At 57.4% G+C, this 26488-nt stretch overlaps 1 protein-coding gene across 4 annotated transcripts in view; it reads right to left on the reverse strand.

Annotated features, from left to right (window-relative positions):
• The window catches only part of GRM4 (glutamate metabotropic receptor 4), a 115105-nt gene that overhangs the window by 57184 nt on the left and 31433 nt on the right, over positions 1-26488 (reverse strand). For 3 of the 4 annotated variants that reach the window (XM_042938486.1, XM_042938487.1, XM_042938489.1), the window contains one exon: positions 4741-4957. In XM_042938486.1, coding sequence (XP_042794420.1) covers positions 4741-4957 — 217 coding nt within the window. Of the gene's footprint in view, positions 1-4740; positions 4958-17774; positions 17804-26488 lie in introns of those variants that run through there. The other variant, XM_042938488.1, reaches the window with a different exon arrangement.

A 26488-nucleotide genomic window follows, 5' to 3' on the forward strand; every position in this document is an offset into this window, starting at 1 on the left:
AGGTGCCCCGGCCTTGAGCCTTGGCTGCCGGTCACCACCCTTGCCGCTGCACTGACTGAGGCCATCTAAATGCAAGTCTGATGCTCAGCCCTGGGAGTTGGAGCTGGAGGTCAGACCAGCAACAGCTTGACTCACCAGCATCTCTGGAATATCAATAGGGGACACAGGGACACAGCGGGGAGATGAGGCTTTGGAACTTCTCGCCATGCAAGGGACAGGACGTCCTCCAAGGAGCAGGCCTGACCCACCTGCCCCCTCCCCTTCTTGTCACCACCAGAGAGGCCATGGCCTTCCCACCCTAGAGGCACGGGCCTGGATGTGCCCAGCGTGTTGGAACCACCTACCGGAGAGGACCAGAACCAAATTCCCCAGGTGACCCCCTGGAGAGACCCCTGCCAGGAACTGACCTGTGTCCTTCCTGCCACATTCACCAGAAGTGGGGGAGCCTTCTGCTGGATTCAAATTCCACTCCTGCTATTTTCCAGCTGGGTGGCCTCAGGGGAGTTACTTAACCTCTCTGAGCCTCAGTTTTGCCATCCATATAATGGAGCTGTCTTGAGGGCTAGATGAGTTAACACGAACCAAGTGTGTAAAACAAGACCTGGTCCACGGGAGGACTCCATAAATACTGCCTCCTAATATCATCCATTCTCCTGTCGCCCACACAGGGAGCCTGGGCTGCTACTCCACACTTCCGTTTGACCTTAAGCAGGCCCCTTAACTTCCCTGAGCCTTCCTCTTCCTCATCCGTGAAATGGAGCACTGCTGCAAGTAAACCGAGGCTCACAGGGGGGCCCATGGGCAGAGAAAGGCTGTGACGCTATAAAAGCTTACACCCCAGAGCCCCACCCTGAGAGGGCCCAGGACGGTGGTGGGAGGCACCGAGGGCAGGGCCACGTCTGTACCACCCCCTCAAGCCTGTCTCTCCCTCCCTAGGTGACTCACTCGGCATTATCTCAGGAGCCCAGGTGAGGCCTGCGCTGCATGCCTAATCCCAGCACTGGTTGTACTCTGCCTTTCGGCCTTCCCCTCCGCAGCCGCAGCCTGGCAAGGAGGAGGGAGCCCTGGCGTTCAAAGCGGGGGAAATGCACAAGCGTGCACACGCACACGGGCCTGTCCCCGGACACCCCTACTGAGGCAGGCCTGCCGGTCACGAGCCCAGAAAATCACATATGTGCGCCCCTCACTCCCACACGTGTCCTGCCCTAGCTGCCTTGGGAGCTCACCTCGTTGCCCTGTCGCCACGAGACCTGCTGTCCTGTAAGGCCCAGGCTGGCCTGGGCTCCTGTGGTTTTGTCATTAGCCCTGCCCCAGAACGTGGCCTGCAGCTTCAGTCAGGGCCCCCACAGACCTTCCAGCTCGCCCCAGGCCTCCCTAAGAATGGTCAGGGAGCAGGGAGGGCCATAGCCCAGGCAGCCAGACCCCTGATAATAAACCTCTGGTGTGTGTCCCAGAGCTCCCACAGCCATGGGCCAGAAGCACGTTTCGTTCTGGTTTACCCCCATTTCACAGAAGAGAAAACCAAAACTGAGCAGCGGAATGACTTTCCAGGGCTCTCACGGCCAAGAAGTGGCCAAGCTGGAGCCTGGGTCCGTCCGCCAGAGCTGGCCCGTTAACCACATGCTGCCACCCCTGTGATCCAGGCTGGGAGAGACGGACAGCATGGGGTTGAAGGGCCTGGGTCTGACCGCCTGGCTCCAAGTCCTGCTCCAGCACCTCACTGTGTGAGCCTGGGCAAGCCCCCTCACCCCTTTGAGCCTTAGGTCCCCCATCTGTAAAATGGGAACACAAACACCAGGCCCTCAGGGTCATCACCAGGATTCATGATTGTGGAGGGAGGGTGCCTGGCACGGGGCAGGGCTCAGTCAAGGGCCACAGGATGGCCCAGGGAGAGCACGGTGCTAATGGGGGCTGGGAAATTCGGGGCCAGGGCTTTCTTTATGCCCTGTGCCAATGGCCCAGTCAGCGCTGGGTGCTATGCGAGAGCTCCCCACCCAGAGGACAGAGCTGGGTTCCATCCCTGGTCCTCCACATCCTGGTTACGTGGCCTTGGGAAAATGACCTACTCTCTCTGGCCTCAGTTTCTCCATCTCTAAATTGGACACAGTTATGTTCCCCTGTAGGACCCCAAGTCCATACAGCAGGCACCCAGGACTTGCTGGCCAAGCTCCCCTCAGCTCTGATGTGCATCCTCAGCCTGGCAGGTGTGCCCTCCCCTCTACACCGCTGACACTTCTCTGAGCAACTCACAGATGATTTATACTTCAGAGGACGAATCAATACAATATACGGCCAAAGACATCTTTAATCTTTCACAGGGATTAGGCTACAAGGTACAGCGGCCTCTTTCTACAGGCCGCTCAATTCTGATTTCAATTTGGCCAGCCGGAGCATGGCTTTCTCTCTCCTTTTCTTTTCATCCACCTAAAGACGTTCCTCCAAATCAAATTTCATTTAGCAGGATGAGGGGAGACCTAGCTACCCAAACACGAGGGCAGGCCCAGCCAGGGCCCTGGGGCTGCAAGGCGAGACAGCAGGAGGGTCTGAGGAGGTGGGAGGTCAGGCCAGGCAGGAGACCAGCCCCTTGGCGACGGGATGGGGCACAGGGGTGCTGTGATGGGCACCTGTGCCAGGCCAGGAGGGCCCCTGAGCCGCAGGCCCTGGCAGAACAGCTAGTTCTCTTATTTTTCTAGAATTCCTTTTAGAAAATCTTGAGCAGACTTCATATTTTCTAACTACCAAATGACTGATTATATGCTTGTGGCAAATTCAAACAGTAGTCTGAGTTTCAGCCAAAACACAACACCTAGACTTCACCCCAGTGGGATCTGTGTGTGTGCATGCATGCACGTGTATGTGACTGTCTGTCATGCCCCCATCCATGGGAAACAGGGGCAGAAGATGGAGTGATGAATACAAAAGCAGTTACGACGTCTGGTCCTGGAGCCAGACAGCCTGGGTTCAAATCCCTTCTCCACCTCTCACTTGTATGACCCGGTGCCAGCTATTATTTGGCCCCTCCAAGCCTCAGTTTCCTCCCCTATAAAAGAGGGGTGCCTACCTCATGGGGTAGGGAGGATCACCCAGGACAACAGATGCTCGGCGTGTGCCAGGCACATAGGGAGAGCTTTGTGAGTACCAGGAGTGGCTTCTAGAACCTTATGGCAGGGACTGAACACAACCGAATATGAAAATTCTAGACCTTCTGTCCCTGCCCCCATCTAGCGCCTCTGTCCCCAAATCCTGACGCCCACCTTAAAGAGACAGGCGGTGGGCTAGTGTGGGAAAGGATTCAAGCCACTGGGGACAGGCACCGCCAGAGCAGGGTGGGCAGGGCCAGACCAGAGAGAGGCACCTGTGTCTGAGCAAAGCAGGGAAGCACATGTGGGCAGCCACAGGCAGGGGGCTGGGGCACCAGGGGCCTGATGCTACCAGGGGGCCCCCAGGGAGCTGCCGCCCACCTGCCTGGAGGTGAGAGCAGGGCCCATCTACCCCATGCCCCCCTCTGCCTGGCCAGCTGCCAGAGCGGGGAGTGGCCTGGGGACGCAGCCATCGGTCAGCGCCGCCCCACTTCCGTCCTCTCCGCCAGGTTACAGGCACCCGAGCTGTGCTGGCTGTACAATTAAAGGGGCTTATCTGAGATTTATAGCAGGATTATGCCCGCAGGGTGTTACCAACGCCAGCCTCTGGATACTCTGTGGTCCTTAGGAAAAGCAATTAGAGTCCCGGGGTTATACGGGTATAAATATACAGATGCCATCCTCCAAGGTCGAGGGCGCCACAGTGAGCTATTTAGAGAAAGAGCCTTGGGAGAGGCCAGGGGCCCCTCTGCCAGGAGCTGGGTCTGTCGGGAGGGGGAAGAGCCTCTCTGCTTCCCCCACACCCTATCCTCTCTGAACTATCCCTCTTATCGAGGCTCACCCAACCCAGCTGGAGCCCTCAGCCCAGGGGCCTGACTGCTGATCCGGATCCCCACCACCATAGCCCCATGCAGGCCACCCTCCCTCAGCCGGGCCATGGGGCCATCGGAACCAAGTGGCCCAGGCTTCAGACTTGGCAGAGCGTTAACCCTTGCTGTGCCTGCCTCTTACTGCTTGCTGATACCTAAAAGCTTTATCCTTGGAGCTTTTGAGGACAATTAAGGGAATGCAGCAAGCTTAATGGGGAGAAGGGTGCCCGGTGGTGAATGGGGGAGACCTCCAGGAGAGCACATCACCTTCGCAGGTCCTCACATCCCACCCAGGGGCACCTCCTTCCCTGCAGCCACAAGGAAGAAGCACAGCCCCGCCTGCCCCATGTAAGACACGGCCCCTTCTCTCACCCCACACCTCCCCTCCACACACACAGCTCAATTCCTCAAACAATTCTTTCTCCAAGAACCTGCTGGCTGATCTCCCAGCTCCTGGGTCCCTGAGACCCGCCCCTAAACAAGACCACCTCCGTCCCCACCCCCTTCCCCTTCTCTCTCTGTCTGAGAACAGCAGCTGTCCCACTGGATCCTGCGCCCGGAATACTGGTGGTCCCTCTGTCTGCCTGGCCACGTCTGCAGAAGTCATTCCGTCCACCCTTTGCCCCTGGGAGTCACCCAGCAGGCCGGCAAGGCCACAGACTGTGCCCCAGTGCTCCCGGGAGAGACTGAGGCCCACGAGGGAATGGCCTGGGGCAGGACCCAGAGAGTGGCTCTCAGGCGGCGCTTGGCCACTGTGCCCTGACATCCCCCTGTTCCCAAGCATGACTCACCATCCTCCCGGGACTTCTGGATGAAGGCCTCCACGCCGCTCTCGCCGTAGCTGCCCTCCGAGGCCAGCGTGGACACGTAGTTCCACTTGAGGGCGCGAACGATGTCCACCATGGCCTGGGCCTGGTACGTGTCCGAGGGCACCACTCGGGAGAAGAAGTCGTAGCGGCTGTTGTCACTCAGGTCGGGGGCTGTGGAGGCGTAGCTGATCTGGGGTATCTGGGGGCGAGAGGGGCCGCTGATAGGGGCTGCTGGCACCCCCACCATCCCCAGCCAGCACCACACCACTACTCACCACCTCCTTTCGTCCCCACCGCCTTGGGAAGGGTCAGGGCACTGCCTCCTCTTGTCTTGGGCGAGACCCTGTGTTATGGGTTGGACCACACACACACACACACACCCTGGAATCATACAGGATTACATACATAAACACACAGCAGAGCCTCTGGGTGCCTCCATTTACATAAAGACTGACAGTCCTTTTGCCCATCAACTCCCCCCAGGCAGCCACTCATGTCACCACCCAGCAGACCCTGTCCCCATGGCTCCTTTGTCCTGCGCAGGTCAGAGAAGACAGGGCCCCACCCACCCCACAGGTAGAATTACAGGAGGACAGAGTGGACAGGGAACCCACCCCGGGGAAGTCCCTCTCTCCGCAGCCTGGGATACAGGGCCCAACAGCAGACTCCTGCCCCAGCTCTCCACAGAGCACCTTTCTGCACCCACAGACCCCCACCTGGGCCCTCCCCAGGCAAAAGTGAGATGCAGAGCCCTTAAGCTGTCCTTCTTCCTGTGGTTGACATCCAACCCTTCCCAAAGGACAAAAACCTCACAGCCAGCCTGTGGCAACTGAGAGTGGGGAATGTTCCGGGGGCAGCAGGATTTGGGGCACACCCTGGACAAGAGGTTGCCCACTTGGACTGTGCCTTGGGTGTCCCTATCCCCAGGGACACTGGAGGTCTGCCTTCCAATGAGGATGCCCATTAGGAAAAGAACATGGCCCAGCCCAGCCCCTGTGATGCCCCCCCAAGGCGGGCCCCAGCAAGCCCCTCATTGCCTCCCCTCACTGAGCTCATCCAAGAAAAAGGAAAGGATGAGGTGGGAAAAACAGATGTTTGGTTGTCTGGATTTGCTGAGCAACTAAGGGTTAACCCCCAAACCCTCTCATTGTAGTTCTTGTGATCTTTATAAGATGGCATACGCTACGTTAACCACTGTGGCACTGTTTCTAATAGCAAATCTCTGGAGGCTACGGCCACACAGGAATACTATTTGGCCGTGAAAAAGAACCAGGCAGCTTTCCATGCACTGCTCTGCATAGCTCTCCAAGACCCACAGAGGAAAGAAAGAAACGAGGCACAGTTCCGCGTGTGAACAGCATCCCCATTATCACGTGAGGGGGCAGGACAGACTCTCGCCGCCCTGAAACGAAACAGCTAAGTTGCCTCCAGAAGAGGGAACCAGGTGGCTAGGGGACAGGGTTGGGAGGACACCTTCCCCCTCATACCCCGTGTATGTTTCGCATGTAGAATCATGCAAACATACCTCCCGCCTAGAATCTTCCCAAACCGAAGCATCCGCCCCCTTTCCTACCTGTGTCAACAGCCTCTGAAAACTAGCCCGGTCCTCCTTGCCTTGGAGAGCGCAGAGCACGAAAACAACACCCCCAAGAATGTGGACTCTGGCCAGATAGCTGATGGTTAATTGTAAACGTCTGTTATGTTTAAGGCCCACTAAGGGTATCACAGCCGCAGGGGTTGGTCGGGTGTTTAAGAGTCCGTCATTCGGAACAGTCTCCCAGCTTCAGCACTATTAATGCTTTGGGGGTATAATTCTTTGTTGGGGGGCTGTTCTGTGCACTGAGAGATGTTGAGCAGCAACCCCAGCCTCTACCCACTAGATCCCAGAAGCCCCTGCCTTCCGCAGTTGTAACAATCAAAAACGTCTCTAGACGCAGCCAAGTGCCTCCCGGGGAGCAGAGCAGAACTGTCCCCGGTTGAGACCTGCGGTTTTAGAGATATGTACTGAAATATTGAAGGATGCAGGGATCTGAGGAGGTCTGGGGTTTGTTTCCAAAGCATCACAGTGACAGCACATCCAAGAAGAAAGAATAATGGCCAAGAACGGACAACTCTGAGTCACATGTACGTGGGGGCTCACCACCCTATTTGTTCTGAACATATCTGAAATGTCCATATTTAACCAATTTTTAACAATAAAACAAAACAGACAGCACCCCTGAATCATCCCCCTGAACAGAAGTGCCCTGAATTTGGAGCTGGAGCAGGTGGTGGGGACTGGGGGGCCAGGGCCTGCCCTACCAGCCTGCCGTCCCAGCAGGTCCCCGAGAGAAGACAGGTTGTCTGTCAGCTTCCGGGGTGTTTGTCAGCTTCCGCCTGGGCCTGGGCCTCAGCGAGGAGTGCTAATCACAGGCCCAGGAACCCGCTCTCTTCCTAATTAGAAGAAGCTTGTCTCCTGCTTCTGATGTTTCCACCCAACACAGCGCTTGTGTCAAAAGGGACTGTGCCCAGCAGAGGGGCAGGAAGCCCAGGGAGGTCTCGGGGTCCCTCCCACAGGCAACTTCTCACTCATCCTTCATTCCTCCTTCCAAGCCACCTCCCTGCCTCCCCTCCGGTTCAGGCATTCTGCATGGGCAGGGACGGCAGCCGGACAGACGGACGTCCGGGGATCAGGACCCAGGCCCCCATCCCACCACGAGCCCCCATTCCCACAAAGGGTGGGAGGGCCAAGCATGGGGTTCCCACAGGGTACATGTTAGTCAGCCTGCAGGGGTGCCCCGGTCTCGGATTTTGGGAGCCCAGGAGGGGCCCCTGATCTGCCCCCAACAATTCCTGAGACCCTGGAACAGGGATCCAGCCCTGAGGTGGCTGGGAGGGAGGGGACAGCTTCCTGAGCAGGGTCAGGGGATAATCCCTGGCCAGCTCCTCCTCCCCGTCTGAAGGCTCCTCAGTTCCAGGCCACCCAAGTTTCCTAGCGGGGTGGTTTCAGCAGAGATTTGGAAGCTAAACTGCTCAGGTTCAAATCCCAGCTCAGCCACCCACCAACTGGGAAGCCTCCAGAAAGTTGCTTCACCTCTCAGGCCTCAGTTTTCTCAGCTGCCAAATGGGAGGTCGTGAGGGTCACATGAGGGAATTTTCGGGAACTGCGGGCAGGCAGTAAGCACTCAAAAGGTTAGCCCAAAGGTGGGCTATGATCCCTCCCGCTACACCTCCCTTAGCCCTCTATCCCCATGCCCCCCCACCGGGTCCTTCCCCCAGCTCTCTCCCAGTGCTGTTACTACTGTGCTCCTGGCGGTGGGGGGCCTCCTCCTGGAATGCTGACCCGCAGGCTCTCCAAGGCCCTCCTCCCCCCTGGCCCCACCCAGGCCTGAAGTGCATGGGGAGACGCAGGGACCCCCCCCTCACCGGACACCCGGGACAGGGTGACTGGGACAACCTGGCCCAAGGGCGCTCTGACTGATGCCTCCTCAGCTCTGTCTCAGCAGCACAGCTGAAGCCAGAGGGGCATTTGATTAACATTCTCCTCAGAGAAGTCCTCTCCTCTCCCAACAACAGCACGACAGGGGAGGGGGCGGCCACGCCCCTGCCAATGCCGGCACAAGGGTCAGCCACAACCTGGATTCCAGCAGCCCCTGACCAACCACGGCTGGCCTACTCTCGGTCCATCTGCCTGGCTCCTTCTGCCCACAGGGCCCCTGTCACCTCTTCCAGGCAGCCCTCCCTGAGCTCCAGAGAGCCTGCTCAGACCTCCCCCAGCACAGAGTAGGGCTGCTCCAGGGGCACCAGGCACGTCCTCCTGGGGTGAAGATGCCTGGTCTTGTCAACTCAGCAGGCATTTTAAGACGCCCCCATCATGCTGGGCAGGGCTACTTGTGGAAACGCAGAGAAAAGTGGACTGCTCCCAACACCCACTGCACCCCTGGAAGGAGCAGGTGGGGGCACCCCAGAGTGACGCACAGTGTGTCTGGAGCTGGCACCCGGCAGAACCTCCCGCTTGCAGAAGGGATGAGTGACTGAGGGGAGAGAGGGAGGCGGTGAAAAAAATCTCTCTCCCTCTCTCTGTCTGTCTGTCTCTCTCTCTCTCTCTCTCTCAGGCTTCTAGAGTGACAAGGAGGTCCACGCCACGTGGGGAAAGACAAAAGCTGCTTCCGGGCTTGAGCAACAATGAAGATGAATGCCAAGTGCATCTGTCTGTGTGTGTGTGTGTGTATGTGCGCATGTGCACCCACGTGTGCATGCACGTGCTGGGGCATGTGCCCCGAGCACACGAGCGCACAGTACATTCATTCATTCCTCCCACCAATAGTCACTGAGCACCGCCAGCCTGCCAGGCATAGTTCTGAGTGCTGGCGATGGACAGGTGGACAATCTGTCCTCGTGGGGCTCCCAGTCGAGACACAGGCAGGCAATGGAAAGGGGATACCAAGCTGTTAGACGGGAATAAGGGCCCATGAGAAAAAGGAAGAACAGGACAGGGGACTGTTAGAGGGGCCAGAGGAAGTCTCTCTGATAAGGTGACATCTGAGCCAAGACCCCAAGGAGGTGAAGGAAGGAGCCATGTGGGTAATTGGAGGGAGGGCATTTCAGGCAGAGGGAAGAGCCAGTGCAAAGGCCCATGCGCATATGTGTGCTGAGAGCCTGAACTTGCTCTCAGGCTGCCCCCGGGCCAGGTCAGCAGCCCCGCATACCTGCGTGTGGCAAAACAGCCAGACACGCAGGCAGTGCCCCAGGGTGCCCACAGCACAGACTCGGGGTCACTGGCTCCCAGTCTAGCAGAATCTAGGGACTCCCTGAGAGTGGCTGGTCCACGTCCCACACCGTCCAGAGGAGAAGGGGGTAGGAGGTGGGACACCCCCAGCACGTAACAGCCAACCAGAGCGCAGTCCCCTGAAAGCCGATACTTCATTCAAGGCTGTTTATAGAACAGTCAGGGATGAAGCCTCTACCTTGACCTCAGCAAGGCCTGCAGCACCCTGAGTCACGCAGCCAGGGGCCCATGGCCATCACCATGGATACCCCAGGGCCACACCACAATAACCCCAACCCTCTTCCTGTGAGCTTTAGTGTTTAAAGGCACCTCCCCTTTCTGCCTCTTCCCTAATGCTTTGGGCAGCACAGCATCGGCTCCAGCTTTGGCTCTAGCACACTACGGAGCCAGCCTGCGCATGCGCAGGGCTCTGCTATGACCCAGCCTTGTCATCCAGCTTTGTGACCTTAGCAAGCGAGCGGCCTCTCTGGGCCTCAGTTTCCTCCCCTATAAAGAAGTCACAGTAACAACAGAAGGGACTGCACGAGCAAGTACTTGCAAAGTGCTTCAAACACGTGGGCGCTGCTGGGTATTATCCTTGGAGAAGGAGGCAAGGCTAGGACCAACGTGCCCATTTTGCAGATGACAAAACTGAGGCTCGGGGAGAGGAAAGTACCCTCTGAACATCACAGCCAGGAGACATCAGAAAGAAGGCACCGATTCAGCTGCTCTGCTTCCTGTTCACTATCCCCGAGTCCTGGCCCCAAGCCCTGCCCACCGTCCCAGCTGACTCTGCTCTTTCTGCCCCACCCACAAGCCAGACCAGGCAGCCACAGATTGAAGCTGGGACCCTGGGGCCACCTCCGGCCGCTGGCCAGGCCAGGCCCCAGGCAGACCTCGGGGCCCCCACGTGGCTGGATGCAGCCCCTCTCACCAGGGAAGCAGGGAGACCCCGCATTGGGCCAGGCAGACCCCGGATTGGCTGCCTGTTCCCCGCCCTTCTGATCCTGGCTGCTTGAGGCCTCGACAGCCCGGCTCTCAGCATCAGCTATTTTCCTCACAGATGAAAGGCAGCCAGGCTTTTAGGGACATGAAAGCTGCACGGGGAGGAATGTGTAGTTCAGAGGGCCTGTGAGAGGAGAGAACGCCAGCTTCCAAAGGCCTGGTCTGCACGGTGAGGCCTGAGGGACCCTGTCCCCCGCCCCCGCCCCCTTCAGCCACCTGAGCCGTGCACCATCGTCTCCCAGGGGGTTCCTGCTGCAGACACAGTGCCCAGCGAGGAGACACTGCCAGCCTCCCCTTCCTCCCTCGATGGGGCCTCGGGAGGGGCGGGGAGGAGGTGGGCACACAGTAGGCACTTCACACACTCTCACGTGGCACCAAGCCCCTCCTCTCAGCCAGGTGCTCGGGGCCCATTTAAATAACCCACCTTCAGAGAACTAGCCTGGTGGGGGCTGGGAAAGGCGGTCTCAGGGTAACATGCATCCGGGCTGACAAGCCAGGTTTGGGGCGACAAGAGATTCACTGGGGGTCTCGCAGGGGGGCTGTGGAGAGGGAAAATGCTGGCAGTGTGGGGATGAGGGCTTGGACAGACTGAAGGGGTACAAAGACAGGGGTGCAGGGTCGAGGGGGGTTCAAAGCAGCTGGGCAGGGCCGTGACAGCGAGAGAGAAGGGATATGGCAGGGGGGGTGCGGGGACACACGAGAGGAGCAGTACGGGGGGACCCAGCACATGGAGGGGGCACGGATGGCCCCTGCCCTTGACCCTGACCAGGACCCCGGGGTTTAAGAGCAGAGGATAAGAGTGACCCTACAGCTTAGGACAGCCACGAGGAGGCCTCACACACCCATTCCCCACGGAGATGCCCCCCCACCAATTACTAAGGAACAGAGAAGCAGAGGCCCAAGGCCTGGGAAGCAGGAGGTGGGCAGACACCCTGGCCAGGGGGCTGACCCTGCATCCGGGTGATCTTTGGAAGGACGAGGATAGACCCCGGGTAGGAAGACTGTCTGCCACCCACCCCGGGGCCTCCTCTCGGCCCACAAGCTGAGGGCCTCCCCCCTCCACACTCAGTAGGTCATTTGGGGGCCACTGGCCACTTCCCCGCTCACTTCAGGACGCCCTCATTAATCAGATCTCACTACCCTGTTCTACAGACACGGATCCGCCACCAACCGCCAGCCCCACGCATCCCGTCACTCGGGGGCCTCGCCACGCACCCCTGCCTGGCCCAGGGCTGGCCTGTGCCCCAGTGCAGTCAGTCACTCAGCCCCCGTCTGGGGGCTGCATCCACAGTCTCCAATCTGCGTCTAGGTGCCCAGGGCACTCAGCCTCCCTGGCTCCGCCCCCCGCCCTGCCCCATCCAGGCCTGGAGACTGGGTGACCCTGCCCTCCGCTGCCTTCACACAGGCCCCCTCTTCTTCTCACACCATGGCCTGCAGCACCTCCTCACCGTGACTGAGAAGTGGACAGCAGACTCTCCCCAGGAGGCAAATGCTATCTTCAAAGACAGTAAAATTTGCCCACAAGGCCCCTGTGGTCCCTTTGCCTCGGCTGCTCCCGAGGCCCCCAGCCTTTCCCTCCCACACACCCCCCCCCCCCCCCCCCGCCCACCCACACACACCCCGGAGACTCTGATGATTCGTTCATTCATCCACCGGGTAATGGTTCACGGAGTGCTTACTGGGTGCCTTGCACACTCTTTGGCACTGGGGTGAACACACAGAGACAAAAATCCCTGCCTTCAGGGAACAGACATTCTAGTGAGAGAGATAATCAATAACAAACGGAGGCGCACACAATTGATGTTGTCCTTAGAGCCGCTGGGGACACTTGCAGCTCCCTGCCTTCCTGGCACGTGGTAAAATTCAACCCTCTGACCCCGCTGGTTGGCTGGGGCCTTGTGACGTATGCTGGCCAACGAGGCGGGAGCAGAAAATGCCCTTCCTTCGGGGCCAGAGCATTTCATTGCCATTGTGAGACCCTACAGGGTACCTGCTCCCTCTGCCACCGTGACCAGCACATCGATGTCCCAGGCCAGCCTGGGTGCCTAGGAGATGAGACAGGACACTCAGCCCTCCCGCGTAGACATGTGGGGTAGTAAGCACTTAGTTTATGTATTTTAGACCACGGAGATCTGAGGACGGTTCGTTCTCACGACCTAACCTCACCAAGGCTGACGGACGCCGGAGGCGTAAGCATTACGCTCTAGCTCCGGGACAGCCAGGAAAGTGTCTTATTATTCATCTGCAACTCACGAGCCTGGAGGTGTCAGGTTCACATTTGGCACAGGCTGGTTGGGGCTGAATTGAATCACATTCTCACACACACACACACACACACACGCAATCATCATCATCATGAGAACTAGCATTTACTGAGTGTTTACTATGTGCCAAGAACAGTCCTAAGGGGTTACAAATGCCTGAACGCCTTTGATCTTACAATAACCATAGGAAGTAGACCCTCTTATTCTTCCCATGTTCCCCAAAACTGAGGTACAGAGAAGTTAAGACACTTGTCCAAGGTCACACAGCTAGTAAGTGGCCGAGGCAGGATTTGAACCCAGAGGGACAGGCTCCAGAGCCCATGCTACTAACTGTCACATAAAACCCCAGCCTCCCCCTTGTACAAGAGGGTCTACACGGACGTGTGCAGGCACACACGCACACACACGCAGAATCTCCTGTGGGGCAGTGTCCTTAGGGCAGCAGCAGAGGAAGCCAGCCCTACTACCCCTCCCACCCGCCTCCACCGAGCTCGGCGCCCCCCTCCACTCCTGGCTGTCACACTCTGGGGTGAAGTGGCCCATCTGTCTCCAACACAAAGGATCAGGCAGGGGTGGGGGCCAGAGGCCCCAGAGGGGTTGTGTAAATGGCTCTGCTTTGAGCAACAGCTAATTTCTAAACATAATTATTAATTTCATGCTTATCATATGCAAACCTCTGTCTCCCAGACGAGATGAAATTGATTTAATTAGAAATTCCACCATCAAGCCTTTTGGATCCAAGCTTTTAATTAGGATCACCAACCCCACCCAAGGCTGCCAGAAAGTGGGCTCCTGGCCCCTGCTTCTCTTCCCAAGGCCCCAGGCAGAGCCAGGATGTGTGGGCACCTCCAGTGTCACCAGAGCTCCACTGGCCAGGCCAGGGTCCCTTGCTGGGACCACTACCCATGTCCCACCCCACACAGGGTGACACGGCCCCACAGCCACAAGTGGCCTCCTTCTCCTGGCATCATAATGGGGAGACAGCTTGGAGACAACTCATATCATCTCATAGCAGGAAGGACTGGGGTGTTTAAGGTGGGAAGGAGACAGGAGAAATAACAGACCTCCCCTCCTCACGCAAAATTTGCATGCCAGCCTCCCTTTGGGAGACCCTGCCAGGTGCTAATAAAATGCCTTTTACAGCTCAGCTCAGGGCAGTCTGTCAAAATCATCCATAGTACCTGGCATTGTAACAAAGCATCTCCACACATTACCTCTGACCTCACCTCCGGCCACTCCCAGCTTGACGGCATTCACTGGCTCTGGTCACACCAATCTCCTTGCCGAACCCTGAACATTCTAGGCACACTCTGCCTCAGGGCCTCCGCACTGGCTGTTCCCCCCTGCCTGAATGCTCTTCCCCCAGATCTGTATGTGGCCCCTCCCTCACAGACAGACTGCTCAAGGAAGGCCTTCCCCAACCACCCCTTTTAGTACCAATCCTACTTCCCTACCCTGCACCCCATTTCCACTTTCCTTGCTTTGATTTTCCTCAGAACAATGATCGCTTTCTAACGTGCTCAACATTTGTTTACTTTCCCACTTAATATCCACAGCTCCATGAATCCAGGGACCTTTCCTTCATTCCCCACAGGACGCCCGGCACAGATTTGGCACAGGGCAGGTGCCCAATAAGCAAAGGGGCCACTTCATTCTTGCCACACAAGCAGCCCGAGGACACACTCCACGGGGTCGTAAGCACCTCAGACGAGGTGAGGAGACCAAAGCTCAGAGCCCTAGGCTTTGCCAAGGTCACGGAGCTGGTCAGTGGCCGAGTTCCCATGCCTGCATGGTCTGCCGCTTTGCCTGGAGAAGCTGGCCACTCCACAGCAGTGCCTGCCACACAGATGCTGCTCTGAGGTCTCCCACCTCCCTCCCCAGGGCTCAGTGGGGTGCCCCTCACCTCCAGGGCCTGCTGTGCCCGCCCCTCCCAACCCCCACCCCGAGTTCACAGCAGCACCCTCGAAGGCAATCATTGTGGGGCTGTCCCACACCCACCTCTGTCTCCCCTTCCCCGGGGCCCACCCAGCCTCTTATCAGGAGGCAAGAGGACACTTGGATTAATTTCCAGGACTGTTCTGAATTATGTTTTCCAGGAGAGAACCAGACAGATGAGGCAACAGGACTTTGAACAAATATTTCCCGAGAAAGTGCTTTATTCAGTCCCTTGTCTCACTCTTTTAAACATTATATGTTTTCTTAGGAGCCCGGGAAAAAACGGGGCACGATAAGGCACGGAGGCTGGAGAAGAACAGAGGGCGCAGAGTGGAGGGCCTCGGCCGGCTGACAAAGGAGCCGCTCGGATGCAGACTCCAAGGAATTACCGCCGATAAGAGCACAGGTGGGGGAGCGCGCGGTGCAAGGGCGAGAGCAAACAAGATCCTCAATCAGCACTTGTCCTATTTCATAAGCAAAATGTAGATCAATAAATTACACTCACTTGTGCAGGTTTTACATGCTGACTCCGTAACCTTGTCAAGAGTGATACATATGGGCGGGGGAGGCTAGGGGACGAAGGAGCCCAGAGGCCTAGAGAGGACAGGCCAAAGGACCCGGCGGGGGCCCTGCGGCCACAAGGCCTGCACCCCTTTTTCCAAGAGGGGCTCAAAGCCCAAGATCCCGGAGGTGAGAAGCAGCCCCCTGCCTCGCTGTGCGGCCTGTGGGAAGTCACCTCCCGTGAGCCTCTGTCTCCTCGTCTGTCAAATGGGCACAGTGTAAACCTTACTTTGAGGCTCCTGTGGGAAGATGGATATTAAATTTTAGAAAGAGAGCAGCTAGGAGTCATGACGATACCCCTGGCACACACCCCCGGGGGCAGCAGTCAGCTGACACGGGCTCTCCCTGTGTTAATTCTCACCACAGCCCCGAGACAGGAAACTGTAGCCCTATTTTAACGAGAAGCTGTGGCTGCGGCTCAGAGGGCTGAGGAGTCCCGGGGTCACCCAGGCCCACCTGATGGCAAAGCTGGCCTTCCTCCCTGTGAGCCAGGGAGCTGGGCAGCACTGGGCGCTAGGCTACACCCAAGTGCCCAAGCAGGTAAGGGCAGGGCTCCAGACTCGCCCAGGGGGCCAACCTTCCAGTGTTCTGGGCACATATAACGGGCTTGGTGGGGGCGAGACATGAGGGCCGGGGCTGGGGGGGGGGGGGGGCTGTGCAGCAGGCGAGAGGCTGCTTAGGTGTTGGTCGTCATCATAACAGGCGTGGTAGTTGTGGTTTAATGAGCACCCAGCCCATGATGGGCACCTCACAGGGAATATCTCATTTAATCCCCACACAGTAACCCCACGAAGTGAATGCTCTTTATTACCTTCGTTTTTTAGAAGAGGAAACAGAGGCCCTAGAACATCCGGAAATAAAATCACAACAAGTGGCAAAGTGGGACTTGAACCCAGGTCTACCTGACTCCAGCCCCTGAGGGCCTGCTGCACCTGGCACACGCTCCACGTTCACTCCCGGCTCCTGCCCTTTGTCCACACCATCCCGCGAAGCAGCCAGGATGGGGAGTCAAGAGTCCCCTCTCCAGGTCTCTCCCCTCCACGTCCGGTGAGCACACCGCTTCCCATGTCTGAGCCTCAGTTTCCACATCTGTTTCGGGGGGGGGGGGGGCGTTTAATGACCTCTGCCTACTGGACTCACGAGGTAAGGACAGAGGGAGGGGCCTCCGCAGCACAGGAGTGACATCTGCCCCCCAAGCTGTGGGAAGTGGAGGCAAGGCTGGGACAACCTCAGTGAGTGGGGCACGCCTGAGGGGTCCATAACTACACCTGCTGTCCTCCTCATGCACACTGAGCGCCGATGGGGGCACAGCCAGGCGGAGGGAAAATTAACCACAGCGTCTGCCCAAGTGTTCTCCCAAGTTAACGTGCTGCGCCCATGTGTAATATACGGCTCTGTATTACTATAATATGATATAATGGGATGTATTAACATTATTGAACACATAGGCCGATAAAAGTCACATCACCATCACTCCATGTGATTTATATCACTGCCTGGGCCACAGCCAGGCTGGCAGGGGAGGGGGGGAGGCCCCACAGAGACTCTAGGGCTCTCGCTGGGGACAGGGGGCCAGAGCCCCGGGTAGGGGAGGGGGGCCCAGACCAGAGCAAAAGGAACGTGCGACCGAGCAGGCAAAGCCAGGCGATCCTCGGGCCACGGTGCCAAGCTGTGGTTTGGGGGCTCTCGGCCTGAGCCCTCCAGCCAGTTCTCACACAACTTGACCCCACAGCGACATCTGACCGTGCAGTCCCTCCACCTGGCTGCCTGGCACCTTGCTCCCTGGTGCCCTCCTCCCTCTAAGACAGCCCCTCTTCAGCCTCCACGGCTGGTCCTGAACACTGGCCACCCCGGACTCGGTCCTCCACCCTCTCTCTCCACTCACTCCCAGGCCACCCCATAACCTGATAACACACCCCTAAACTCTAGGCTCCCGCTCACTACCTGCTCCCCATGGCGATCTAGGGGGGCCCCCAGAACCTCCCGAAGTCCTTCCTAGCCAGGTAATTACTGCTCAGGCCACAGTATCGAATACATCCTTGATTCCTCTTTCTCTCAGCAAATGCTGCTGGCTCTACCTTGAAAATAAATCCAGAACCCAACCACGGCTCAACTCCGTCGCCACTACCACCATGGGCCTTGGCTCCAGCATCTCTGGCCTGGACTATCCCAGCAGCCTCCTCGCTGGCCCCCCACCTCCCACACCCCCGCATCCCATCACAGAGTCCAGTCCCCAGCCGGCAGCCCGAGGGACCCATCTAAAACCCAAGTTAGATCATGTCCCTCCTCTCTTCAAGAGGCTCCCATCTCAGCCAGAGTGAAAGCCAACATCTTTCAGTGGCTCACTAGGCCCTACGCAATCTGCCCCCTTAGCCTCCTGCCCTCACCGCCCACTTACCCTCTCCCTCACTTGCTCTGCTCCAGCCACCTGGGCCACACGCTCTTCCTCCCAACACACCAGGCAGGAGCCCGCCCCAGGACCTTTGCACAGGGTGTGCACTCACCACCGCCTGTGACACTACACATTTCATCCACGCGTCCTCCTGATCATCTACCTCCCCACTGGAGTGTCGGTCCCACGGGGACAGGGGTTTTTGTCTGCCTCGCTCATTGCCATAGCCCCAGGACTTAGGACCGTGCCTGGCACCAAAGCCCTGATTTTCCAGGTTCTGCAAATAAATATGAATGACCAATGAACAAACAGATGAACTAGAGCAGCAGTCTGCTTCTACCTAATTTTCATAAGTGAGTTTCTCTACATGATTCTGTTGGTGAAATGTATCTGCTTCTAAAGAGTTTGAAAACCACTGGCCTGGTCCAGATGAGGAAACTGAAGAATGGACAGGCCAAGTAGCAATGATTCAATGATTTAGCCAAGACCATGGGGGGGGGGGGGCGCTGGCTGGCCACTGACAGGGCTCATCCCTCCCCTGCCCACCCCACTGACCCAGCACTGCCTCCAGTGGGGCCCTGGGGTGAACAGACTGCTGAGCACCCAGTCTGTGGGGGGTGTCATCACCCTCCCACAGCTTCTCTGATCCCTGGATGCCCCCACCGTTGTCCCCAGCAGCCCCTCAATCTGAGCCATCATCTTCTATTGGCCCCTCAGGAAGGGGCCCACATGCGGGTATACTCTGGGTGGTGTTCCACCCCAGGGTGCCCTCTTGGGGGATGTTTGTTGTGGAAGCCCCACATCAGCCTGCGACATGAGGGCTTTGGCCCCTGGCAAAGGTGGAGGTGATATGGGCCTCCCACCCGATCATGCATTCATGCAAAATATGTTGACTGAGCACTCGCGATGTGTCTGGCACCATGACAGACACCAGGGATGCCATAGTGAACATCGAATATCTGTCCTCATGGAGCTGAGTCCAACAGGAGAAATGGTCTCTAACCAGATACACGCATACATAATCACGTCAGATGTGCCGGAAGAGGCAAGGGGACTGTGACAGCCTGGAATAAAGGCCTGGATCTGGTCAGGGCACCCGAGGAGGCTTCCTGAGGACAGGCCGTAAACTGACACCTGAAAGATGGATAGACAATACCCAGGTGAAGAGGGAAAAAGAAAGAGCATCTTGGACAGGAGGGAGCAGCAAGTGCAAAGGCCCTGTGGCCAAGAGCCCACGGCAGTTTCAAGGAAAGGCAAAAAATCACACAGAAGATGGGAGAATAGAACACGAGCTGCACCTGTACAGAAAACAGGCCTGGGGGCAAGATGGGGACCCAAGAGAGCAGTGGGGAGGCCACTGCACTAGTCCAGGTGAGAGGTGAGGGCAGCTGGGCCAGGGGCTTCCTGTGGAGATGGAGACAAGTGTGACCTCCCCACAAGCCCTCCCAAGTATCTCTTTCCTTGTGACACTTCGTGAGCCCTGCCCTAAACCCTAAGCTCTCCAAAAAACCAAAGGAGCCAGAAGACAGGCAAATAAGGTCTCCAGGTGCCTGCTTCCCCTCTGACCCCAGCCCGTCCCTTCAAGATAAGCAGGCTCCCGGGGGATTCTCCAGCTGTCCCAGTGACATAGGCAGGGTGAGGAGGCGGCCAGGGACGAGGCCCAGAGCAGGAAAAGGCCACCCCTGCATCTCACCTCCATTGCCCTCTGCAGCTCTGTGAGCTTGCCACGGTGGAAAGAACCTGAATTCTGGTCTGTCACCAACTCACCACGCGGCCTCACACTAGACGCTCTTCCATCCTGTGCTCCAGGTTTCTCGTCTAAGAGTCATAACTACAGTAATAGGTCACACCTACTGAGCACTTACTACGTGCCAGGCTCTGTTCTTAGCATTAATTTGTTTAGTCCTCACCAGAATCCCGTCATAGACAGAGATACCAGCATTTCGCCCATTTTACAGATGGGGGAACTGAGGCCCAGAGAAGTCAAACTACTTGCCCAAAGACAGGCGTCTGGTAGGTGGCCAAGCAGGGATTTGCGCCCTTACAGCTGAGCTGTCCTACCTCCCCATGGAAATAAGGACTGGACTGAATCGCCTCGGAGACCCTCCAAGCTCTGCTGTGGCTGCCTCCTGCAATTCTCGGCCCGGAGATTCAGCCTCCAGCCTGGAAGGGCCCAGCTTCTCCAGAAGGAAAGCAGGTGCGATTTGGAGTGGGTCTGTCCCCAGACCCTTCTATTTCCACCTTCTGCAGAAACCTCCAAATGTGCCATTGAGTCCCGCGACCACATTCCTCCTGCCCACAATGTGCCAGGTATTAGATGCGGTGGGGGATAACACGGTCCCTGCCTGGTACCAAGGGCCTGCTCTAGGCAGTGTCCCAGCAGTCCCCAGTGGCCTGGGCCCTGGCCACCCACTGAGCAAACCTGTTCTTTAAGATACCTGTACTGGCTCCTTCCCTTCTTCTCATTCCTCCTCCATCACTGGTCACAAGGTCACCTCCAGCAGACTGACCCCAGACAGTGCTCTCTATCATTACCTCCCTTCATTTACTCCTAACAAAACCCTTTGAGGTAGACATTATTATCTGAATTTTTTAGGCAAAACTTGGAGACTGGGAGAGAAGTCATCCTCCCTCAATCGCTCTGCTTACTGATTGAAACCCAGGCCCCTCAATGCCAGAGACAGAGCCCACGGCAGGAACCAGCAGCACGTCTGGGTCCTGTCTAGACAATGAGGGGACAGGCAGGAGATGCCCACAGGCCCTCCCTGTCCCAGCCCGATGCATCCAGTTTCCAGCAACTGGTAATCTGAGCTGACACCGCTCTCTGAAAGGGAAGCCCTGAGTGGATCTTGGTCCCTTCCACTCTGTCTCACCCACTCAGACCCCTGCCCCAGAATGCCCAGGCTTGACAAAGCTCTGCCCATTAACCCAGGCCTCAGCAGGTCCCACTGGGGGAGCCTCGGGTAGCAGAGCCTGGAGGAGGGTCGTGCCACCATCACAGCAGGGAACGCCGGGTCCCCCCTCGGTGCCAGCAGACAGCGGGCATCCATAGGGTAAATTGAGAGGAGCACAAACCTCAGCCCGAGTTCCCCAAGCATCTCCCAACACCTGCTAACAGGGGCCAGAATCCCCATCGCTGGGATCAAAGTGAGTTCTTTCAAAGCCACCCATGTTACCTGGAAGAGGGAGCCTTTAACCAGAGACTCTTAGATGAGGAGGGTGGGACTGCCCCCTCCAGTGCCCCTGACAGGGGTCTGTGCTTACCCACCTCCTAGGACAGGCAGCTCACCACTTCACAAGGTAGCCCGTCCCAGCTCCAGTATCTGCCAGGCTTCTCGAGACCCTGAATTGAAATCTGTCTCTCTGTCCTCTCATGTGCTCCTGTGTGGTTCTCTGGAACCACAGAGACCCAGCCTGTGCCCCCAGATGGAAGGCCTCCCAGGGCTCCTTGATTCTACTACATTTACACCCCTACCCAGAGCCCTGCTTGGCCATCTGGCCTGTTCTTCGTTTGGTGGTCTAGGTCCACACGCTGTGCACACACGCACACACAGGGGGCACAGCGGGGCACACCCAGGCAGGACCACCACTTAACACAGGAGTCAGGCCACACCATTCTCTGCCCAACTCCCTCCCCCAGCCCCGGCCTCCCGCTTGGGAGGAAATCCCAAGCCCTGTGTGGGTGCTGCCCTGCTAACCTCCACTCTTACCGCCGCCCCCCCCCCTGCCCCAACTGCCCTCCTTAAACAGTCCCTGAGCATCCAAGCGCAGCCCAGCCTCTCAGCCATTGTACCAGCGTGTCCTCTGCCTAGCTGGTTTATCCCCACAGAGCCACAGAGCATGCTCTTTCACTCCATCAACGCCTCCGACCAAATGTCACTGCTCAGAGACGCTGTCACCGGACAGCTCGCCTAAAGCAGCCCCACCCCGTGCCCCGTCCCCTCCCCCGTGGCCCTTATCCCCTTTGCCCTTATCTCTCTTTGCCTCAATCTTCTGGCTGTGCCTCACAGGATGGGCAGCCCCGACAGCCTGTGAGCCTCACAGGCCAAGGCCCCCAGGGCTGGAGACAGAGGTGCTGCCCCTCCCCTGGCCCGTCCCACCAGCTCCCACCTGGAGATGGGGGAGACAGCAGGAAGGCCCTCCAGGGTGGGCTGGGGGTGTGGAGAGTCGGGAGCCCGCAGGAAATGGCCCCTCTCCAGGGGAACCCTGTGCCCCACAGGCTGCAAGGAGCCAAGTAGAGGCAGGCTTCTCTTCGATCACCCTTGGGGCTGCCATGGCCAGGTGGACGGCTCGGGACAGTCCAATCTCATGCTCCAGAGTATCAGCTGATGGTGGCAGGGGCCAGGAAGGAGGAAACACACATACAGATGGACATACACACCAGAACTCAGCCCTGCCAGGGCCCAGCGGGCTCAGAGTCAGCCCATCCAAATGGAAGGACCTGCAGACATGTGCGTGCCGCAGGGATATCCCGGAAAGGCTCAGTCATTCACACGCACGCACACTCAAGTGCTCACCCACGCCCCCTCCACATACACCCACGTATACACACACACACATACACACACACTTTGGTACAGTCAAAATGGCAGAGTCAGCATTCACAGTACATTTGGGGAACACAAAAGAGTGTTCATAACCACCCCCCCCAAAAATCACTGCCCTGCCCAGGTGCCCATCAAGCAGCTGGAACTCTTAACTGCCCACGGGTGAGCAGGAAAAGTGCTGACCTGCTATCCCCCATTAACACCCGGCAGGTGGCAGTTTTTCTGCAGGACTGGATGGAGCCAGTGGGAGATCCAGCCTGGCAGGGGCAGAGCTCAAGGTGGACGAGAGCGGATGGGCCGGGAAAGGGTCTGAACAGGCAGTGGCCAGGGGGCCATGGGGGTGGAGCAGGACTGAGAGACTGGGCACCAGCGTGGGGCAGCCCAGAAGCTGTGTGCCCGCCTACTCTACTTGCCCACCTGGCCTGCTCCCACGGATACCAGGGGTGGGCCCTGGGGCTGGCAGGCCCCCCGCCCCCACCCCAGGCACCGACCTTCCCCGGGTCACTGGCTCTGCTGCAGGGAGGGTGTCCTGGCCAGCACCCCCATGCTGCTTTTCCTGATTGTCCAGATCTTCCATGAGGCTGTGGGGACACGAAAACCCCAACAAGAAATAGGAGGGCCTTGCCCAGAGACCCTGAGGTGGGGAGGCCTCCTCCCTCACCCCAAGTTGCACCTTATGTATAACTGTAGTGGAAAGTGGGGTGGGGGGGAGCAGGATCACTCCCTGCGAGCCAAGCCCCACTCCAGCCTAGGGAGGAGAGAGCAGTATCTGTAATTTGTTTTAATAATCCTGCTGAACTGGGAGAAAATTAACAAACGAGAAACCAGCTCGAAATTAATCAAACTTCTCCCTGTCCATCCCCCCACCTTCCATCTTAATGAAGGTTATTTATCCAACGAGCAATAAAACACGGAATTAAATTAAACAGGCCTTTTCTTTTCGTCCTCTCCCCCGCCCCAGGGAGGAGGTGTCTCCCGCTTACAGCTCTATAAGCTGTGCCTCTGGGAGGATGGCTGGGAGGACGACTGGGAGGACCGCGGCAGATCCATGATTCCCGGATGCCAATCACAGGGGTTTCCCCAGAAGGAACCCCTCAATTAGCGCACTCCCAGTTTGGGTCTCACTGCCAGCCCTCTGCCAAAAATATGAACGGCAGTTAACTCAACCACCTTCCAGAGATGGGACAGAGGGAGGTTCCTATGGTTGGGTGGGAGACTCCCCAGTTTCCCTGAGAGGGAGAGAAGGGCCTCGGTGTGGAAGGTGGGGACCATGAGCATCCCCTCACCCAAATGAGGATACCTTGATACCCATGGTTCCAGCTGGAAACGCCATCCTGGCCACAACGCCTTGGGAGGAAGGAGCTGGAGGGGGCGCAGGGCACAGGGCAAGCTGAGGAAGGACTTCCCATGTTGGGGAAGAAGCACCACAGGTCACTGCACTGCCCTTGGGTCAAGAACGCGCCCCACACCCTCGACTTCCGCTGGCAGTTTGTTGGGCAGCTGCCTCCCCAGATTTCTCTTCATTGCAGCTTTTGAATCCACTTCTGCTTGTGCCAGGCCACCTTTCAGAGTCACAGGCTCCTAAATAACTACACTCAGGGACCTCCCTCGACCACTCTCTTTGGTCTTTCCCTCTGGCTTTGAAAACTGTAAGAATAATTGCCTTCCATTTACAGCTTCCACATACATTCTCCCATTTAAACCTCACATCAACTGGGTGAGGGAGGTATTTGTCACTGGTGCTCACTTTATAGGGGGAGACAAGCTGAGGCTCAGAGAGGACCCTGGGCGCATCTAGCTGTGGCTGAGGGTCTCTGTGCTGGTGGGCTGGGATTTGGGGCCCAGGGGGGCAGGGCAGGGCTCATGGGAATTGCCAGGTTCCCGGGAAGCCACCTCAGGGCTTTCTGTGGAGGAGCACTGGGGGTTGATTGTCTCCCTGGGAGGAGGGGAGAAGAGGGGGGAGAAGAACGGAGGAGAGAGGGACGGAAGAGGGTGGAGGGTTATTACAAACTCCTCCGTGCCTGCCTGCCACTGCCCATGCTGCAAATCCAGTCTATACAGGACAACCAGAGGGTGCCTCAGAGCCTTTGCACTGGCTGTGCCCTCCACCCAAACACCATCCAGTCACCTGGCTCCCTTCCTTACTTTCCTGGGTCTATGTTCAAACACACTCAACCTGACCACGTGTTTAAAAGAGCCCTTCCTGCACCCCCACCACCCCCCCCCCCCAGGTGGCTCAGCAAGCTAAGCATCTGACTCTTGATTTTGGCTCAGGTCACGATCTCACAGTTCATGGGGTCAAGCCCTGCACGGAATTCTGCACTGGTGGCGTGGAGCCTGCTTGGGATTCTGTCTCTCCCTCTCTCTGCCCCTCCCCTGCTTGTGCTCTCTCCCTCAAAATAAATAAATAAATTTAAAAACAAAAACAAAAACAAAAAACAAGAAAAGAGCCCTTCCTCTCTTCCGTCACTCTCAAAATTCCGACCCTATGCAATTTTCCTCCCCAGCGCCTGTCACCACTTGAATTATTGCTTATCTTGTTTACTATCTTTCTCCCCCTGTAGAAGGTCAGCTCCATGTGGGCAAGGACTGTATGTGTTTTCCTTCACTGCTGTATTCCAGCCTAGCCCAACATCTGGCTCACTAATCTGGTGAATGGATGAATGAATGAATGAATGACATTATGCCCAAGGCCACCATTCGGGCCACCATTGCCTCTAATCTGAACTGTTTCATTGGTCTCCCAATCACTCTCTCAGACTAAGTCCTCAGCCTACAACCAACCCTCCACTCCACACCCAAAGGAATATTTCTAATCCCCAAATCTAGCCAGGGCACTGTTCTACAGGATCAAGTCCACACCCTTGGCCTAAGCCCCCAGTTCATCCGAGCCGTCTCCACTCATCCACCACCCAACCTTCCCGCCCTCATGCCACAAGCCTTACTGCTTCCATACCAGACACACCCGAAGTTCCAGCTACACCTGCCCTTTCCACTTAGAGCACTATCATGGCTCCTTTTCTGCCTGCAGGACACTGACCACCTCCTCCAGGCAGCCACCGCATGCGTGCCCTGTCCAAAGCGAGTTCTCCCTCCTGAGGCCCCACAGACCCTCACCTGCACCTCCACCATAGCCCTCCTACACCCCAACTTGAGCTATGACAAAATCGCATGTATGTCACACCTCCCCATCCAGGAAGGACCCAGATTAATTCACTCTGGCAATCTCTCCCGTTCCTACCACCTGCTCCAGTATCTTGCATAAACTTGGAGCTCCATAAATATTTGCTGAATCAAATGGAACCAGTTCAAACACAGCCCAGGGAGAGTGCCCATTAAGAGGGGCCTTTCCTCCAGTTTGCTGGCATTTCAGGCCAGTCTGAGGACAAACGGACCTTTAAGTGCCACTTAATCGTGACACACAGGAGCAGTTGGCCCCACATTCCACTAACCTCTCCTTGGGGGGTGCCTGGGAGGAAACCAATTCACCAGGGTTGAGAGGTGGCCAGGGCCCTGTTAAAATGGTCCAGCCCATAATAGCAGCTCCTGGCCCAGCCCGGCAGCCTGCACGTATGAGCACGAGCGTGGCCACCCCCATGGGTGAGGACAGCAGGCACAACACAACCACTGCTGAATTATTTATTCCGTACATTGTTAGCGCAGTAGAGAGAGCAACCGTGTCTCCAGGCTTCAATTAAAATATCAAGGCACCCGCACCGTCTGCCCGGCCACATGCCCAGCTCCCACCAAAACTGGCAGGATAGCACCTCCTGGGAAGCCATAAGCGCCCTTAAGGCCAACACTGCTTCCCTCCCTCACCTCCCCACACCCAAGTCCTGTTTCAGCACCACGGACAGTGCCCCCTCCTCTAAGCCTCCGCTGTGACCTTTAACCCGGAGCTGCCCCTGAGACACTTGGCAAAACTTCCAGGGCTCTAAAAAACCATTTAGTAAATCGATGACCTAAAAGAGCCTTTCTGGTTTCCCAAAGCAGCCCTGGGACAAGCCTGGCTGGGTTTTGAGCTGAACTCCGATTCTCTATCAGCTCCCAGCACACCCTGCCACACTTTACAGCACATGGCCGGAAGACAAGAGTTCAAGGCTCCCCCCGGCTCTTCTCCAAGCAACACGGTAAACTCTGGGCACATCACACCACCTCCCTGGGCTCTGTTCTTCTCAGTCAGAAAATGCAAATGATGATGCCCAGGCTGTGATCTCCAGGGAGTGTCACAATCAATGAAGAGGGGCTTTGAAAAGGTAAAAATGAGATATGAATGTTG

The sequence above is a fragment of the Panthera leo genome, chromosome B2, assembly GCF_018350215.1.
Source record: "Panthera leo isolate Ple1 chromosome B2, P.leo_Ple1_pat1.1, whole genome shotgun sequence".
Classification (NCBI taxonomy): Eukaryota; Metazoa; Chordata; class Mammalia; order Carnivora; family Felidae; genus Panthera; species Panthera leo.